Source organism: Camellia sinensis, chromosome 1, assembly GCF_055761805.1.
Source record: "Camellia sinensis isolate YWXY chromosome 1, ASM5576180v1, whole genome shotgun sequence".
NCBI lineage: Eukaryota > Viridiplantae > Streptophyta > Magnoliopsida > Ericales > Theaceae > Camellia > Camellia sinensis.
Genome location: NC_138961.1, coordinates 20720136 through 20739523, shown reverse-complemented (window position 1 = coordinate 20739523; position 19388 = coordinate 20720136). Strand labels below are relative to the sequence as shown.

The window sequence follows — 19388 nt, the reverse complement described above, 5'->3', positions numbered from 1 at the left end:
AGAGAGAAAAGGAAAGTACAAGACATTACACGCTAATATTCACATTTTACGTATCCAATGATCTAATATTTACCTTTTCAACGTACATTTTGTAAAGAGATGGGTAGTGTCTTAAAACCAATAAGTGCGTGCATAGTGAGTTTACAGCTTTGTGTGCTTAATGTGTTTTCAAATTATTTTTTCCTTCCTTTTTAAATTTCATAAATACAGGCATTGGTTCTTATATGGCTAACAACTTAACCGAGTGAAGAGGAAAAGTTAGTTAAAAGGAAGAAAAAATACATGATGAAAGGGAATTAGTTAATCTTCACATTTTATGCAGCTTCTTATATAATATTCTCATTTTAGGCACACAATGATAATGTGTTATCAAAAGTTGCATTGGCCCAACGTGAATGGCGAGAACGTGAAAAAAAATCAAAAGCCATGTTCTGCATACCAATTGGGACAACGCCTGCGATGAGAACGAGAAAGAGAAAGATCAAAGGAATGTATTAACCCAAAACAACCTTCTTTAACACCAAATTGGTAAAAAGAAAAAGAATTTTAATTTGTTAACCCAAGACAATCTTGAATTAACCCAAGGCAATCTTGAATTTTTTACTCTTACTATTACCACTTTATTATATAGATTTTAATTTGTTCACAATCTATTTCTGTAGGCCTCCTCCTACAACTCCATGTAGAAATGTTGGTGTGGTCATCCGTGATGAGCACAACCTTAATGTTATCCGTGTTCGTGCGATAAGTACAAAATCAATATTTTATGTATTTTATTTATATAAGATTTTTTTAATCTTTTCAATATTTTATTTATATTTGTTAGACAAAAGATAAAGAAAAGGTCAACCCAACGTCTAAAGGAAAAGAAAAGATGGCTCCTTCTGGCAAGAGAATAACAAATGCATGTCAAGTGGTATATATTCTTTTTTAAAAATATGATGCAAAACTAATCAAAATTTTGAATAGTTAAAATATATGAGTGTATAAAATGAATTTATTGTTTTATGCTGTTTTTGTAGAATAATTGTAATATGTTTTCCTGTAACTTGCTATTATTTGTATGTGTTTTTCAAATTTATTTATTCATATTTTGCATGGATACATGTGCATTTATAATGTACCATCCATAAGTTGCTACTTATATAAAGAGAATAGGAAAAAAGAAATGAAGAAATAAAGAAAAAATATATAAAGAAAGGAGAAACTAAATAAGATAGGTTTTTAATTCTTATTTAATATATAAAATAGAAAACAAAGAAAGGGAAAGGGAAAGGGAAGAAATAAGAAGATAGAAAGGGAAGAAATAAGAAAAAAAGAAAATAAAGATAACACTATTAAAGGTATAAAACAAATAAAATAGAAAACAAACTTAAGAGAAATGGAAAAAATAAGAAGATAGTTTCATTTTAAGCACAAAATATTCACATATTTTGCTTCAATGATAAAATATTTTCTTTTTAGGCACAAAATGATAATGTAATATCAAAAGCTGCATTGGCGAGAGCGTGAAAAAATTGAAATTCAATGCTTGCAACGAGAGCAAGAGGGATTAGAAGAATGTGTTCAACTAAGACAACGTTCTTTAACACTAATTCGTCGCGATCGCACTCACTTGGAGTAGGAAACAATAACTGAAGATTCTCAGTCGGCACAAAAATGAACAATGGTTACCCATCATTCTACATGTTCGTTTTCTATACCAAGCACATCTTCAAATTCACAAAGGAATCGGTAAACTACTGTGTCTAATCTTGAAATACATACTTTTACTCATACCGTTTTGTTTTACAAAATTTTATTTATACACAAATATTCGTAGGTCTACTCCTATAAATCGATTTCTTCAACAAGATCTATGTACTGATGATGAATTAGAAGATCTGCCTACGAGTATATCAATTGACGCCCGGGCACACAAAGATTCTTGCCGCCATTATCTTGGCAAGATGGATGTATTATGTCCTTATTGTTCAGCCTTACATTAGATGGATGAAAAATTGACAAAATCATCTATAAAGCGTCCCTTATTCGGAACTTGCTGTTTGAAAGGAAAGATTAGGCTACCTTTACTTATCACATCCCCTCCACCACTTCAGGCATTGTATGATAGGAATAATGATCAATCAAAATCCTTTCGAAGTTATACTCGAGTGTACAATGCAGCCAATGCTTTTACGAGTCTTGGTGCTACATTGGATCCTAGAGTACTCAGTGGAAGGGGCCCTACATCATTCACAATTCATGGGAAATTGCGACATCGAACAGGATCACTACAACCACAACCAGGGCAGGATGCGAGTTATGCTCAGCTGTATATGTATGACCCTTATTCAGCTTTAGAAATTCGTAATCGTAGAAATCCTAACTTGAGAAGGGATGTTCTAAAAGCTATTCAGGATAGTTTGTTGCAAGTCAATGTATTTGTAGATAAATATCGCCAAGCTCATGCCATTTTACATCAATTAGACTCGGCAAGACACAATCTACCTGCTCATCTTCATTACAGTTCAACAACTGATTGACGTCGGTATAACCTACCAACTACAGATGAGATTGCAATTGTAATACCAGGTGATGGAACAGAGGTAAATAGAATGAGAGATATTATTTTACATTTCCGAGGAAATAATGAGTTGATGCGAATTAATGAATGTCACCCAGCATACTTGCCATTACATTATGTTCTATTATTTCCATATGGTAAGCTTGGATGGGAACCTGAGTTGAAATTGTGGAATGTTCAGTATGATCGACCTTCAACTGATCGACTTACTCAAATGAATTTTTATTGTTATTGTTTGTTTGAACGACCCACAGAGTATTCAACAATTTTACGAGGTGGGAAACTATTTCAAGAGTTTTTGGTAGATGCTTGGGCTACAACTGAGCAAAATCGATTGACATACTACAAGCTTAATCAAGGGAAACTTCGGGTTGAGCTTTACCAAGAGTTGTCAGATATGGATCCAGATTATGTGCGACCTGGACAAATTGGTCAAAGGTTTATTTTGTCATCTTCATTTACTGGTAGTCTTAGGCATATGTTTGAAATCTTTCAAGATTCAATGGCTATCACACGATACAACCAACACCCAGATATTTTTCTTACCATGACTGCAAATCCCAATTGGCCAGAAATTACTTCAGCATTATTACCATATCAAAAACCTATTGATCGTCTTGATTTAATTGCCCGTGTTTTTGAGTTGAAGAGAAAATGTTTGATGAAGGAGATAGAAACAATAAAGTGTTTGAAAATAAAGTTGCACATGTTTTTACAATTGAATTTCAAAAACGAGGCCTCCCTCATATGCATGCACTTTTATTTCTCAAGGGTCCAGACAAAATTCGGACATGTGCTCAAGTAGACAAATTGGTCTGTGCAGAATTTTCAGACCCAAAAGATGATCCTATGCTTTTTGAAACTATCAAATGTTGTATGGTACATGGACCATGTGGTGCTCGAAATCCGCAAGCACCATGTACGGAAAATGGTAGATGCACTAAGAGATACCCTCGAGCTTTCACAGAAACAACAACTATGGATCAAGATGGATACCCTATCTATCGTCGTCGCAATAATGGTCAAGTACATACTGTGAGAGGGCAAGAAGTTGATAATAGGGATGTCGTACCATACAATGCATATCTTTTAAAACTTTTCAACTGTCCTATAAATGTGGAAGTTTGTGCCGGAATGAGATGTGTCAAGTATATACATAAGCACATTTATAAGGGTTATGATCGTACAACGATGGGGTTAGGAATGATAAATGAGACTAAACGATATCTCGATGCAAGATATATTGGACCTCCAGAAGCTGCTTGGCGAATATTTGGTCATCCTTTGCATGCAGAGATGCCAACAGTTGTCCGATTGGCACTTCATTTACCTGGAATGCATCGTGTTATTTTTAATCCAGAAGAGTCATTACAAACGATTCAATCTAGAGCTGGTCAACAAATGTCAACTCTTACTGGCTTCTTTGCATATTGTGCTGCCAATGAAGATGAATGTCCATTCACTTATCAAGAATTTCCACAACATTTTGTTTGGCTCAAGTCAGAAAAAAGATGGAAATCAAGAGAAAGGGAATATACAATTGGTAGAATGTACTTTGCTAGCCCTAATTGTGGTGAAAGATTTTATCTGCGTTTGTTACTAACCGTTGTCAAAGGACCAAAGTCGTTTCAGTCTTTACGCACGGTCGATAATGTTGTGCATGATACATTTAAATTAGCATGTGTTGCAAGGGGGCTTTTAGAAGATGATGAAGAATGGATACAATGCTTAAAAGAGGCTGCAGTCATAAAAACTGGATATAATTAAGGAGATTGTTTAGTATTATTCTCACCCAGTGCTCTCCACTAAATCCATGTGCATTATGGAATCAATTTTCAACGCATATATGTGATGATCTTGCACATAAGATTTGTATATTGTTTGTCATTTCTAAACCAACTGAGGCTCAAATTGAAGATTATGGTCTCCATCTTTTGAATCAAATGCTTCATGAATCAGGCAAAAGTTAATTGACTTGCCACCCATGACACAACCTACTGCAAATTGGAGTGCAGTAGTTGGTAATCGATTGATAGTTGAACATCAACAACTGCAAAGTGAGGCACAACATGCAGATCCACAAATTACTATTAATTGTCTCAATAATGGACAGCGGAATGCTTATAATACAATCACTTCTTCAGTTTTCCAAAATAAAGGAATTGTTTTCTTTCTGAATGGGGGTGCAGGAACAGGGAAAACATTTCTATACAATACGATTGCATTAAAATGTCGTAGCCTTGGGCATAGCGTTGTTACTGTGGCTTTGTCTGGAATTGCATCACTGTTACTGGTAGGAGGTCGCACTGCACATTCAACATTTTCTATTCCGTTAGATGTATTGAAAAATTCACTTTGTGGGTTTAGCAAATAATCATTACAAGCTGAGTTATTTAGAGAAACAAAACTCATAATTTGGGATGAAGTTCCTATGCAACATAGACATTGTGTTGAGGCGGTTGATCGTATATTGAGGGATATTTGTGATAGTGAAAAACCATTTGGGGGTATTACTATTGTTCTTGGAGGAGACTTTCGACAAATCTTACCAGTTATACCCAAAGGAGTTCGTGAGCAAATTGTGAATGCATCATTAAGACACTCTGTTCTATGGAAGCATATATATATCTTGACTTTGGATTTGAATATGCGCTTGAATCATGAAGGCCATGAAAATGCTAATTTTGCAAATTTCTTGATGGAGGCAACACTACTTTAACCTGTATTATATAGATTATTTTAAATTAATAAATTGTGTTTACACTTACTTTTTTATTGATTTCACTTTTTTTTAGATTGGGACCAATCCTCAAGAAATCGTTAACCTTCCATCAACAATACACAAATGTCAAGATTTGAATGAATTACTCTCTACAGTTTATCCACAATTGAATATGATAGAGACGTCAACCCCAACATTTTTAACTGAACGCACAATTCTGTCTGCGCGTAACGATGATGTCAGTGACATTAATACTACTGCGTTGAATATCTTTCCAAGGAGATTATATACTTATCTTGCAGCAAATAAAATGTCTAAAGATAATGAAATTGATCCTACCATTACAAATAGATATCCTAATGAATATTTAAATTCATTGGATCCTCTTGGGTTGCCAACTTTTAAGTTAGAGTTGAAAGTGGGTTGTCCTATAATATTGTTGAGAAACATTGCGCCGAAAGATGGACTATGTAATGGTACAAGATTGATGGTTACTAGGTGCGGTACTCGCATAATTGAAGCTCAAATTTTAACTGGAGAAAAGTTTAGCAATTTGGCATTCATACCAAGGATATCTTTGACACCATCTTCTTCAGAAATGCCTTTCCAAATGACAAGACGTCAATTTCCAGTCCGATTGGCATATACCTTGACCATTAATAAATCTCAAGGACAATCTGTGAAATTTGTTGGGGTTGATTTGCGTATACCATTGTTTAGCCATGGGCAATTATATGTGGCATTGTCTAGATGTACATCTTTTGATCATATAAGTATTCTCCTCCCTAAAGATAATTTGGATTCTACTACAAATATTGTTTATCCGGAAGTGTTGCTGTAGTATTCTATGCAGATTAAATGACGTTTTATTATAAGGTAACCACGTAGATTTATGTCTGTTGATTATATAACTTTTTAAAAAATTTCAATTTAATAATATTTTGAAATTTGGACTTTTGTAGGATTGGACCGAAAAATCTATGGAGCTTAAACGGAGAAATACGACTACCTTGCTTCGATGGGGATGTAATATGGTAATTTCAATCTCAAAGTATTTTGACATGTATATTTCCAACAAATGTACTAATCTATATTTTTTTTGTTTCCACAAATTACCAGATTGTTGTGCATATTCCTCATTGGGGATACATAAAAGTTGATACAAATACTTTTTGGAAAGTAATGAGGAGGAAGTTTGGGCAAACGCATATTTGAAGACATGTTATTGACACATCTTTTGTAAAGCATACATATTTTTGGTGTATGACAATATAATTTTTGGTGTATGACATGTTAGTGACACATCTTTTGTAAAGCATACATCTTTTGTAAAGCTTTAACCCACTTTTTATAAAGTTTTAACCTACTCTTTTGGTGTATAACAATATAACTTTATTTCTGTTTTTTGTTCAGTGTTTACACTTTTTTTACGGCCTTTTATATTTTGATATGCAATATAACTTTAAATCCTATATGTTTGTTTCTTAATTTGCATTAAGATCAGGGGGAGTTGTTATTTTATTTGAGTTTTGTAGAGTGCGTAATACAAGCAAAATTGTTATAAGTTCTTTAAGAAGAAAAATATTTCAATATATTTTTTCAGTATCTTTATCAAAAATGACACAAACTTTAAAAATTTCAACATAATACGTATAAATTATAATTGCATTTTAATCTTAAAATTATTTACACTGTGCCTTTAGGCACGGGCATACGCTAGTATATGAATAAGGGAGGAGAGGAAAAATATATTACAACAAAATAAGACCTCACAAGTCTCTCAAATTAAAAGAAAATAGGAACTTCATGTGCCTCGAAAAGCATCGGAAACTGTTTTGCTTATCATTGGAGGACTACTCCGTTATGTCTAGAAAGGGTTAGCCTACTGGCCAAACATTTTAGAATCACTAACTAAAATAAAATAAAACTAAACTATTTAGTTAGTAGAAGAGAAGAAAGTGAAATAAAATAAAATAAAAATTCAGAAGATAAAATAAAATGAAATTAAAACTAAACTATTTAACAATTAAAATTAAAATAAAAATCTAAATGAAATCACTAACTAAACAAGTAAAATAAAAATAAAAATAATAACAATCCACTAACTAATTAAACTAATCAGAATCACTAACGAAACAATTTAAACTAAACAAATAGAGGAAATAAAAATAAACTAAATTATTATTATTATTGGCACCTTTATTTATGAGTTTTTTTTTTTTTTTTTGGCTTGGACTACACGTGCCCCGGAAAGGGCCGCACGTGTGGCTCTCATCTTCTTCATACGCAGAGTTTTTTTTTTTTTTTTTAGAGATGAATAAACTAATAAACATGGCTAAATTAGTATACTACAACTAAAGAAACACAAGTAAAATAAAAAAAATAACATAACAGAAAGAATAAACAACTAAATAAAAAAAAAAGTAAATCACTTATGAACAAACTTTTTTTTTTTTAAAGGATGAATCATAGATCAACGATACACAAAAACAAAAACAAAAACAAAAACTCCACAAATATATTTCTACACCCACAAATCTACACAAAAGGAAAATCTACCTTAAAAAAAATGGAGAAAGAGAGAAAAAGAATGGAGATTTGCTGGAAAAAATGGTGGTCGCCGGAGATTCGTCGGACGGAGAGGATTAGGGATGCTGGCGGTGAGATGATGGTGGTAAGGAATAAGGAAGAAGAAGTAAAGAGAAGAAAAAGGAAGAAGAAGATGGTGATGGTTGGTTTGTGGGATTAAGAGAGAGAGAGATAAAGAGAGATAAAGAAATCTGAGAGATTGTGAGAGGGATTGTGTGTTAGGTGTAGATAAGGTCAACTTTTTTTTTTTTTAACGAAAATAAAACAAAATAAATAGAATAAAATAAATAAAAGAAGTTGACAAAGAAAACAGATATTTATTTATTTTATTTATTTTTAATTTTTATTTTTATTTATTTATTTTTTCTTAATTTTTATTTTCTATTTTTATTTATTTATTTTTTCATATGTAAATAAATAAGGAATAAAATTTGTAAATAAATAAATAAAATAAAATAAATATACATTTGTTTAAATAAGTAAGAAGAAAGAAAATAATAATAATAATAATAATAAAAACAAAACAAAATTTGCAATTTAATTTTTTTTTTTTTTTTTGAATGCTGGGCCGCTCGTGCGCCACATGGGGCCGCTCAAGCGCCTAATTCGGGCCGCTCCTGTGGCGTGAAGCAGTATGCTTTTGGGGTTTGGCCGCTCGTGCGGCAAGCCCAACCACTCATGCGGTCCCCTTTTTTTTTCCTTTTTTTTTTTAACACAAAGAAAATAAACTATGAAAACATGCTTTTTGACAAAGAGGTTAAATACAAATCTTGCCACAAACCTCAAAGTACAAGCTAGGAATGGTTTAATAAGACTAGGGCCACAAAACCATAAACACCCTAGAACTAGCTTGAATACAATTGGAACCACAAAGCTATAAGCATTCTAGAGGGAACTTAAATAAGACAAAAACCACAAAGCATAAATCAAGGTCTTACCTAGGCTAGGGAGGGTCCCTTCCACCCACACGCATGCAATGACCTTTTTCTACTACATTGCAACAGCATAGTTTAACAAAAAAACAAGAAGCACTCGCAAGCGTACATACTTCAAGAAAATGGAAAACTAACTCCCAAACATCTAACAAAAGGCACCAAAGTTATGGCATAAAGTTGCCACTTTAGAATTCCCCAGGTAATAAAACCCAGCGTAGTTTATAGCATTCGGGCTACTGACCAAAAACAACAATTAACAAATACAACATTTTTATTATTATTATTATTATTATTATTATTATTATTTTAGTATAACTATATATAAATATATATATATATATATCTATATTTACAAAAGATTAAAGAAAAGAAAATAAAAACCAAGTACAGCCCAATGTAAATATAGCATTTTAGAAAATATCGGAATGCCTACTAAAGATATAATCTTCACTTGAAAACCACGGGTACTACTTTTCTCCCTAATTGTGTTTGTAACTTTCCCTATTATCTAACAGGGTGACAGACTAGGTTGATTCGGTATCCAGAATTGAGGCGCATAAAGTTACCTCAACCTATGGGGCTACCATACAGAGTTTAAGCCGGGGTAGTTTTGAAGTAATCTCCACACCCCTGGGTATTTAAACCAGACTCTAGTCTCAGAAATTCCATACCTTTGTGTTCTAAGCTTTGCCATTCGAACTCTAGTTTCCACCGTCTCAGTTGGTCTTCTAGGAACTCACTACAAACATGGTTAGGTGGCTATACCAGACCGTCAGATGCTGTTCGGGCACGGCTAACACCAAAGGAATTACACCTTTAGAGGATTTAAAGTCTCCTAGACGCAAATAAAGCACAACAAGAACAAAGAAAAAAATAGAATATAACAGAAGGGAAAGAAAGGAGAACAAGAAATCAATCTATCAATCATAGTAAAAAGGGTCCATCAAAGCAATGGACTCAATCATGTCCCTATTCCCAATCCCCTCTATATACGGTTTCAGTCTTTGGCCAGTCACTTTGAAAATGTGGCCATTCTTTGGATCTTGCACCTCAACGACGCCATGAATAAATGCCTCAACAACCACAAAGGGTCCATTCCATCTAGATCTTAGCTTACCCGGAAAGAGTCTCAATTTTGAATTAAAAAGCCACACTTTTTGGTCGGGTTCAAAGGATTTTCTATTAATGTGCTTGTCATGGAATTCTTTAGTCCGAGCTTTAAAAACTCTCGAACTCTCATATGCATCATTCCGGATTTCCTCCAGCTCATTAAGTTGTAATTTCCGGTTGAGCCCAGCCGCGGCTATATCGAAGTTAAACTTCTTTATGGCCCGCAATGCTCGGTGCTCAAGTTCAACTGGGAGATGGCAAGCTTTGCCAAATACCGCTCTATATGGTGACATCCCAATGGGTGTCTTATAAGCAGTGCGGTAAGCCCATAATGCATCAATTAACCGTTGTGACCAATCTTTCCTATCTGGCCTCACTGTTTTCTCTATTATGTGCTTTACCTTTCTATTTGAGACTTTTACTTGGCCACTAGTTTGAGGGTGGTATGGAGTGCCAACTTTATGAGTGATAGAGTATTTCTTGACTACCGACTCAAAGAACTGGTTACAAAAATGAGTACCCTGATCACTTATTATGGCTCTAGGAAACCCAAAACAACTAAAGATGTTTTCATGTAAGAATTTGATTACAACTCTATGATCGTTTGTTTGGGTAGCTATCACATCCACCCACTTAGACACATAATCTACTGCCAAGAAAATATACTCAAACCCGAACGATGACGGGAAAGGTACCATAAAATCAATCCCCCAAACATCAAATATTTCTACCGCAAGAATAGGGGACATTGGCACATGTCGCGCCGAGACATCAAACCCATTTGCTGATAGCGCAAACAAGTTCTACAAAATTGATGGGCATCTTTAAAAATTGTGGGCCAATAAAACCCGCTCTATAAAATCTTGGCGGTTGTTTTATGCCCACTAAAATGACCGCCACATGCAGAAGAATGACAAAATGTAAGAATGCTATGCACCTCATTTTTCGGCACACAACGTCGAATCACTTGGTCGGAGCAATATTTAAACAACTCCGGATCCTCCCAAAAATAATACTTAATCTGCGAAAAGAATCGGTCTTTGTCTTGCTTAGACCAATTCTACGAAATTGCCCAATGGCCAAGCAATTCACAATATGTGCAAACCACGGAGGGCTCGCTCGTGACAGCTCAAAGAGTTGTTCGTCCGGAAACGAATCATGCAAAATAAGAGGGTCACTAGTATACTCAACAAGGATTCGGGAGAGATGATTCGCCACAACATTCTCAGATCGCTTCTTATCTCAGATCTCTAGGTCAAATTCCTGAAGCAACAAAATCCATCTAATTAACCTAGGTTTGGTCTCTTTCTTTGATAGTAAATACCGCAAAGCGGCATGATCAGTGAAGACTATGACCTTGGAACCTAGGAGATAAGACCGGAATTTGTCTAAGGCAAAGACCACATCTAGCAACTCTTTCTCGGTGATAGTGTAATTCAATTGTGCATTCGAGAGAGTGCGACTAGCATAGTATATAGCAAATGGTGCCTCATTGACCCTTTGGCCCAACACAGCCCTGACAACATAATCGGAGGCATCACACATGATTTCAAAGGGAAGCGACCAATCTAGTGATTTCATGATTGGGGTGGTGGTCAGGGCCATTCTTAGTGTTTCAAATGCCTTTAAGCATGCCTCATCAAAGATAAAAGGCGTGTCCTTAACCAGTAAACTACACAAAGGGCATGATATCTTACGAAAGTCTTTGATGAACCTACGGTAAAAACCTGCATGCCCTAAGAAAGACCTAATTTGATGCACGGAATTGGGTAGAGGAAGGTCTGCAATGAGGTCAACCTTAGTTTTGTCTACCTCTATACCTCGATGGGACACAATGTGTCCCAACACTATACCCTCATGAACCATAAAATGGCTCTTTTCCCAACTCAAAATTAGGTTTGCCTCAGTGCATCGTTCCAACACTCTAGTCAAGTTCCTAAGGCATTCCTCAAAAGACGGTCCAAATACCGAAAAATCATCCATGAAAACCTCTAAGAATTTCTCTACCATATCGGAAAAAATAGCCATCATATACCGTTGAAAAGTCATTGGTGCATTACATAGCCCAAAGGGCATGCGCCTATAAGCAAAAGTGCCAAAAGGGCATGTGAATGTGGTCTTTTCTTGGTCAGCAGGGTACACCAGGACTTGATTATATCCCGAATAACCATCAAGAAAACAATAGAAACCCTGCCTTGCTAACCGCTCTAGGATCTGGTCAATGAAAGGTAAGGGAAAATGATCCTTCCTAGTCGAGGAATTCAGTCTCCTATAATCAATGCACACTCGCCACCCAGTAGTGATTCGTGTGGGGATTAACTCTCCTCTCTCATTCTCAACGACGGTGATGCCCAATTTCTTGGGTACCACTTGTGTGGGACTCACCCACTTGCTATCCGAGATGGGGTATATAATACCCGCATCCAACAATTTCAATACCTCCTTTTTCACTACCTCTTTCATTTTAGGATTTAGTCTCCGTTGCATTTCACGAGAAGGTTTGGTGTCCTTCTCTAGGTGTATATAATGCATGCACACAAAGGGATCTATCTCTTTCAAATCAACCACTGACCACCCTATAGCACTCCGATGTGCCACTAGAACACTTATTAACTGACTCTCCTGCTCTAGAGTCAAGTCAGATACAATGATGACTGGTAAAGTATCCTGGGGCCCTAAAAATGCATACTTGAGTGTGGCCGGGAGTGGCTTCAACTCAAGTGTAGGTGGTGTGACCAAAGATGGTATGGCAGGCTCTCTCGACAGAAGAGGAAGTGACTCAAATCGGGCTTTCCACGGAGGAAAATCCGGTGTAAAATAAGCATTAAGTAAGACATTCACCTCCTCAACTAACCCATCAATATCAAAAATTTCAAATCCAAAATGAGCTAGACAAGCCTCTAAAGGGTCCTCTACAAAAATGGAGGACAAAACTTCCTCACAACCTCATCCACAACATCCACAAATAAGCATTCCTCTCTCTCATAGGGTTGTTGGGATGCTTGGAAAACATTAAGTTTCACTTGCATGTTACTAAATGAAACTTCCATAATCCCGATTCGACAATTAATGCATGTATTGGCCGTAGCCAAGAAAGGTCGACCTAAGACTACCGGGATTTGTTTCCTAGAACTGACTACCGGTTCCATATCTAAAACCAAAAAGTCAACAGAAAAGTAAAACCTATCGACTTTCACTAGAACATCCTCAATTATGCCACGTGGCACTTTGAGGGATCGGTCAGCCAACTGAAGAGTGACAGTAGTGGGCTTCAACTCGCCAAGCCCAAATTCCTCGTACACAGAGTACGGCAACAAATTGACACTAGACCCTAAATCTAACAAGGCCCTATCAATGAAATGGTCCTCTATAATGCATGCAATGGTTAGGGCACCCAGGTCCTTAAGCTTAGGAGGTGTGTCATTCAACAAGATAGAGCTTACTTGCTCCGTGAGTAGGACCTTTTGGGACACATATGTCCTAGATTTACGCTTTTGCATACAAAGGTCCTTCAGAAATTTAGCATAGGAGGGTACTTGCTTAATCGCCTCCAACAGGGAGAGGTTGATTTTTACCTGTTTAAAGACCTCCATCATTGCTTCCATAGATGTCGTCTTCTTATTAAAAGGGGACGGTGTATCAAGGCATTTGGGAAAGGGTGCCTTAGGCACATATGATGCCTTGGGCTCATGTAAAGTGTTAGGGACTAAGTCATCCCTCTTAAGTGTTTCCCCCTCACCCTTGCTCTCATTGGGTGTACTACCGTGGTCACCCTTCTCAGCTCTAGTTGCATTAGACGCAACTGACTGAGGCTCTAACTCCCTCTCACTTCTCAAACTAATCACTACTTACACTTGCTCATGGTGTTTTCCATTCCCACCCGAACTCTCTGCCCCGTATTGTCCCTTAAGGTTGGCCACAGTTTGACTTGGTAATTTTTTCTCCTCTCTCTGATTCATGTTGTTAGCCATTTGACCCAATTGGGCCTCTAGTTTGGCAATAGAGTGAGTGTGGGAGTGAACTATCGGTGATAACCCCTTAAGTTTTGAGAGAACTTCCGAAACCTGAGTCTCAAAGGCAGAGTTACCCTGAGGAATATGTGGGGGCTGTGGTTGCCGGTACGGTTGTGGGGGTCTATAAGGTTACGGTGGTCGGTAGGATGATTGGTTGGCAAAATTATTGAAATTTTGCCTTGGTGGTGGAGGATTGTAAGAAGTGCCTTATGAAGGGGGTCTCCATGAAAAATTAGGGTGATTTCTCCATCTCGAATTGTATATGTTAGAGTATGGATCATTACTCGGGTTGGAGAATCCTTGAACCGCATTCACATGCTCTTGGACTAACTTCGGAAATTGTGATGCTGAAGGGCACTCACTTAAGTCATGAGCAGGGTTCGCACATATAGCACATGCCTCGTGAAATTGAGGCTGATCTTGCTGGGTAGGGGCATGTCCCGCAACTAATAATTGGTCCATTTTGTGGGATAGTGCCTCTACTTGTTGGGCTAACTCTAGGTTTTGCCCGACCTCATAAATGTCCCCTCTTTTCGGGGCTCCAACTACTAGTTACCAGACTTGCCGGGCTGCGGAGGCATGGTGAAGGGAATTATCACTTAGGTTCTCAAACAATTGCCATGCCTCGGCATCATTTTTAGACATGAATGTCCCACCACAGAACGAATCCACCATTTGGCGGTATGGCTCAGTTAAGCCATAATAAAATGTTTGAACAAGTTGCCAATCAGGCACTTGGTGGTGGGGACACTGTTGGAGAAGGTCTCGAAGTCTTTCCCACGTCTCATGGAATTGCTCACCATCCATTTGAGCAAAATTTGTGATGGCTCACCTAAGTTGGTTGGTTTTACCTATGGGAAAATACTTCTCCAAGAACCGTTGTTGTAATTGGTCCTAAGTTGTGATTGAATTAGCAGGTAAAAAATTTAGCCAGTATTTGGCTTTATCCTTTAATGAGAATGGAAACAATCGCAACATTAAGGCCACATTTGTGAAATTCTGGATCCTCACTGTCGAGCAAATTTCTAGAAATTCATTCAAATGCTTATAAGGATCATCATGAGTTAGTCCATGGAATGATGGGAGCATCTGTATGGTGCTGGACTTAATCTCATAATGAGCAGCAGTGGTGTTAGGTAATTGGATGCATGATGGTGATGTATATGCAGTGGGTGTGAAATAATCCTTAAGGGTCCGGTTAGGCACATTCGGGACATTAGAATCTACCATCTCTAATGGCTCAATGTATGAATATGAATACTCAAGCCTAGGAACACGGGCATAGGCCCTAAGTCTCCTAAGAGTCCTTTCTAGTTCAAGGTCCAAACTCCACAATTCAGGGCGACAAGAACGGCGCCCGTGCATACACTACCCACACACACACAAAAAGTTCGACTCTGTGCACCAAGTTACGAAAGAAGAATGCCAAAGGAGAAATACTCACAACGGTTCAACGAAAACGCTTTACTCGTCTTGCGGATGCTTGACGTGTAGACGTTGTCTCCAACCTCTATTTGAGCTTTGACTTTCGTTTTAGCACTTGGGTGCTTTGCTTGCGAGTGTTTGCTTCTGTTTACGCACTTTAGTGCTGCGATTTTTTTTTTATATATTTTTAAATCTCAGTTGCGCTCCGCTTGCATTTCGGTGATAGCTCCAATTTCAAACGCTCTGCACACTTAGCAACACAAAAGCATAAAATTCTAAACTAAAAATTAAAATAAGAATGTAACTTTAAATTAACTAATTTCGCCAGAAGTCCTCGGCAACGGCGCCAAAGTTTGATGGGTCGTTACACACACCAAATATAAATCACTAAACTATACCAAATTCTATCAAAATAATGGCAAGTCCAGGTATCGATCCACAGGGACAAACGTGAAATTAGATTAATTCAATCGCAAAATTCCTAAATTAATTTTGTTTAAAAAGATAAGATTGATTTTATAACTAAACAGCAATTAAAAAAAATTGAGGCATTATACTGACAATTGAAATTAGGGTTTGAGATATTAATTTTCGGAAAAAATCCTAGGGCAGAGAATTCACCACTAACCACATGAATGAGACTTAACATTGACCAACAATTGCAATTCGGTTTGAACTACCCAATGTTTCACAACTACAAATTTGAAATATTGATCAAGAGGGTTGTTGCATTCAACGTACAGGAACGAATCATCCCGAGTAGTACGAGTCGTTTGCTCTAATCTATGGCAGCAATACGACCCGTCTCTCATAGCATGACTCGTCTCATACTTTAAATACAAACATAAAGAAAACTAATGTATGGAAAGTGTTAAACAATTACAGAGAGTAAATTGCTTGAAGAGATGAAAGAAACAAATATTAAAAACTTCTAAATCATCCATACATCCATTCAAACCAATTCACAATTAAAGCTAATGAGAAATCCTATTACATGGCTAGGGTTTCATCAAAACCTTAGAAAAGACGACTAGCCACTCATGGAGGAGTAGGAAGAGGAAGAAGATGAAGAAGAAACTCCCATGGCAGTGTTCCTTAAGCCTTGGTAGAATATCCTTCCTTAGAACCCTAGCCTCCCTTTTTCTGAATTAATTTTTCAAACCCCAGGTTTGGCTATTTTTCTGTCTTTTATTTGCAACAAAATTGACCAAAAATTTCGTGCACGCGTCCCTAGGTGGGCCGCATGTGCGGTAGTCTGGCTGGCTCGGATTCTTCACTTCTCGCACGGAGAATCTGCTTTCGCATCATTTTTTATTGAAGTTTCATATTTCATGCCAAATCTGTACAAGTGCACGAAACATATCATCTCCACCAAATAAATAAAATTGAAAGACTAAAACTATAACTTAAGTGGCCTCAATGTGGTACCTTTCGGCTAACATCACCGGCCAATTAGGCCTGGCAAAAATCTGTTTTGTTGAAAAATAAATAAATAAATAAATAAAAATTGGAGAATATGCAGGTGGCTCAACTAACCACTTCCAGTTATATTACAACAGGTTTATAATATGAAATTAAAGCAAAAAGATCAATATAAGAAAGAAAATACAAGAAAATGAAAGAGATTGAAAATTCACCTTCAAAGAAAGGATGAACTTTTTTATTTCCAAACTCTCTATTGGTTAGCCTCAAGTGTCTGAAGTATTATAGCGATCCCGATTCTGACCCGTCACTTGTTACATTCCGGACTCGGGTATGTGGTTTATGAATATTGTTCATTGTCATTTACTTTTCATTCCTCCTTAAATTTGTTATTCGGGCATTTTGAGTGCGTTTGGAGCAGGTTGGTTACTTAGTTTTCAAATCTTGTGTTGTCTAGAATTTTGGTCTTGCGCTCGAGCGGGGTTTGCAAACACTCAGTACTTTGCACTTCTACAAAATGCTAGGGGAGTCTTTTCTACACTCGAGCGACGTTTCCTACGCTCGAGCGGGCTTTATTGCGCTCGAGCGGTTTGTCTGTTGTCTACAAAGCTCTGGATGTGTGTATTCTACGCTTGAGCAGGCCACTTTTGCGCTCGAGCGGAACAAAATGTTGTGTTTGACGCTCGAGCGTCAACTTCTCCGCTCGAGCAGACTGCGCGTATATCAGATCGCGAAAAGCACTTTTTACATCACTTTTTGAGATCTATTCATCTCAAATCCCTAAAGTGAGACCCTCTCTCTAAAATACTCTCTCTCTCTAGATTTCCACCTAGTTCTAGTGGTTTCTCAACCCTTATGCCTCCATTAAAAAGGTAGAACTCCTCAAGTTATTCACTTTGATCCAAGTAGAAGTTGGTTTCGTCACTTTTGAAGTTCCACCTTTGCTTGGCTCGTCTTCTCTTTTTGAGGTAGGGATATTCTACATTTCAATATGGTTTGTAACCTAGATATTTATTGTTAGATATAATTGGTGAGATTTGGGGGTGATTTGAGAAAAACCTAGAGTTGGGTTCAAGTTTAAAATGAGGGGTTTCTATGTGATGTTATATAATTGGTCATGGGGTTTGGTTTTGAAGTTACCTTGTGTTAAAATAGTTGATTTTAACCTTTGGATTAATATAGGAAGAATGAGAAGTTTTTCCCTAACATATATCTTGAATAATTATTTTGTAAAAATAATGAAATTGGTATGAAAGGTGTGAAATTGAGAGGATGTATGCATGAATGGTGTAGTTGGATTTATTAAATCACTCACCTATGGAAATTTGAGGAATTATCTGTTTTAAAGATTGTATATCTGTTTAAATATATATATATATATTGGGTTATCGGTGGATGATAGCTATGATTGTTGTAAAAATTGCATGAGGATTAGGCGGATTGAAATTAATCATTTATTTGTGTCATTGAATATGACGGTATGTTGAGGCATTGAATATGCATAATTAGTAGTCATTGAATGCGACAGTGTTTTTAAATACATTGTATATATATAATGTGTTGGGAGGAGAAAAGTGATGTACTCTATGTTGTTGGAGGAGATAGGAGAAGGACTTCATTAAAAATTAAGTTGGCCAGAGTGCCCAGGGTGTAAATCCCAAAATCATATGTATATATGGGTGCCGATCCCGCGGACGTAATTTCTGTAAAATGGCAAGATTAAAGTGCTTGTATAGCAGTTATGTTGATTGAGAACCATTGAGTTGTAATCTCAGTTGGATTATTTGAAAATTATAAATTTGATCTATGAATTTGAAATGAAATGTACTAGTTTGAAATGAATGTATGGGAATGCAATGAGATATGAGTATTGGTATCGTGTAGTCATGGGAAAATGTGAACTGGTCATGAATATTGAATATGCTTATATTTGACACTCATATCTTAGTTAAATCTCATATATTGTGATAGCCTGTTTTTACTAGGTTTTGGCTCACCCTACTTGGGAAACCATTTTTAGGTATTGGTGATATGCTTCCTTCAATGACGTAGCTTGTGAGGACCTAAGAGCTGAAGGCTCTATTTTGTTATGTAATTGTTTAAATGTTTATTTAAGTCAAGGGCTTTATGTGTACAGAGCTTATGGCTCTCTCTTTTGCTGTAACCAAGTAATGTCTTGGAAAGATGTAAGCCCGTAGGGCATTTCTTTGTTGTTATTAACTAGTATAACATGCTATAGATTTAAGGTGAACATTTATGAATGTATGATGCATGTAATACCTTTTGTAATACGAACTCTAATGAATGAAAGTATATCAATTATATTATGATCACTTCTCTTGTGGGTTGGATTTATTTGTAATATTTTGGGGCGTTACATGCCTCGGAGAGCACCGGAAACTGTTTTGCTCATCATTGGAGGACTGCTCTGTTCTGTCTTGAAAGGGTTAGCCTGTTGGCCAAACATTTATCCGGCTGGCCAATTAGGCCTAGCAAAAATCTGTTTTGTTGCAACACCAAAAAATAAAATAAAATGGGAAATATACAGGTGGCTCAACTAACCACTTCCAGTTAGATTACAACAGGTTTATAATATGAAATCAAAG

The 19388-nt window shown here is 36.6% G+C and overlaps 1 protein-coding gene across 1 annotated transcript; it reads left to right on the top strand.

Annotated features, from left to right (window-relative positions):
• The first annotated feature begins 1988 nt into the window (after window positions 1–1988).
• LOC145822433 (uncharacterized) lies at window positions 1989–6129 on the top strand. The gene is made up of 5 exons (XM_082919457.1): window positions 1989–2403; window positions 2821–3030; window positions 3390–3930; window positions 4526–4897; window positions 5787–6129. The coding sequence occupies exons 1-5, from the start codon at window positions 1989–1991 to the stop codon at window positions 6127–6129; spliced, it is 1881 nt and encodes a 626-aa protein (XP_082775583.1).
• The last annotated feature ends 13259 nt before the right edge of the window (window positions 6130–19388 follow it).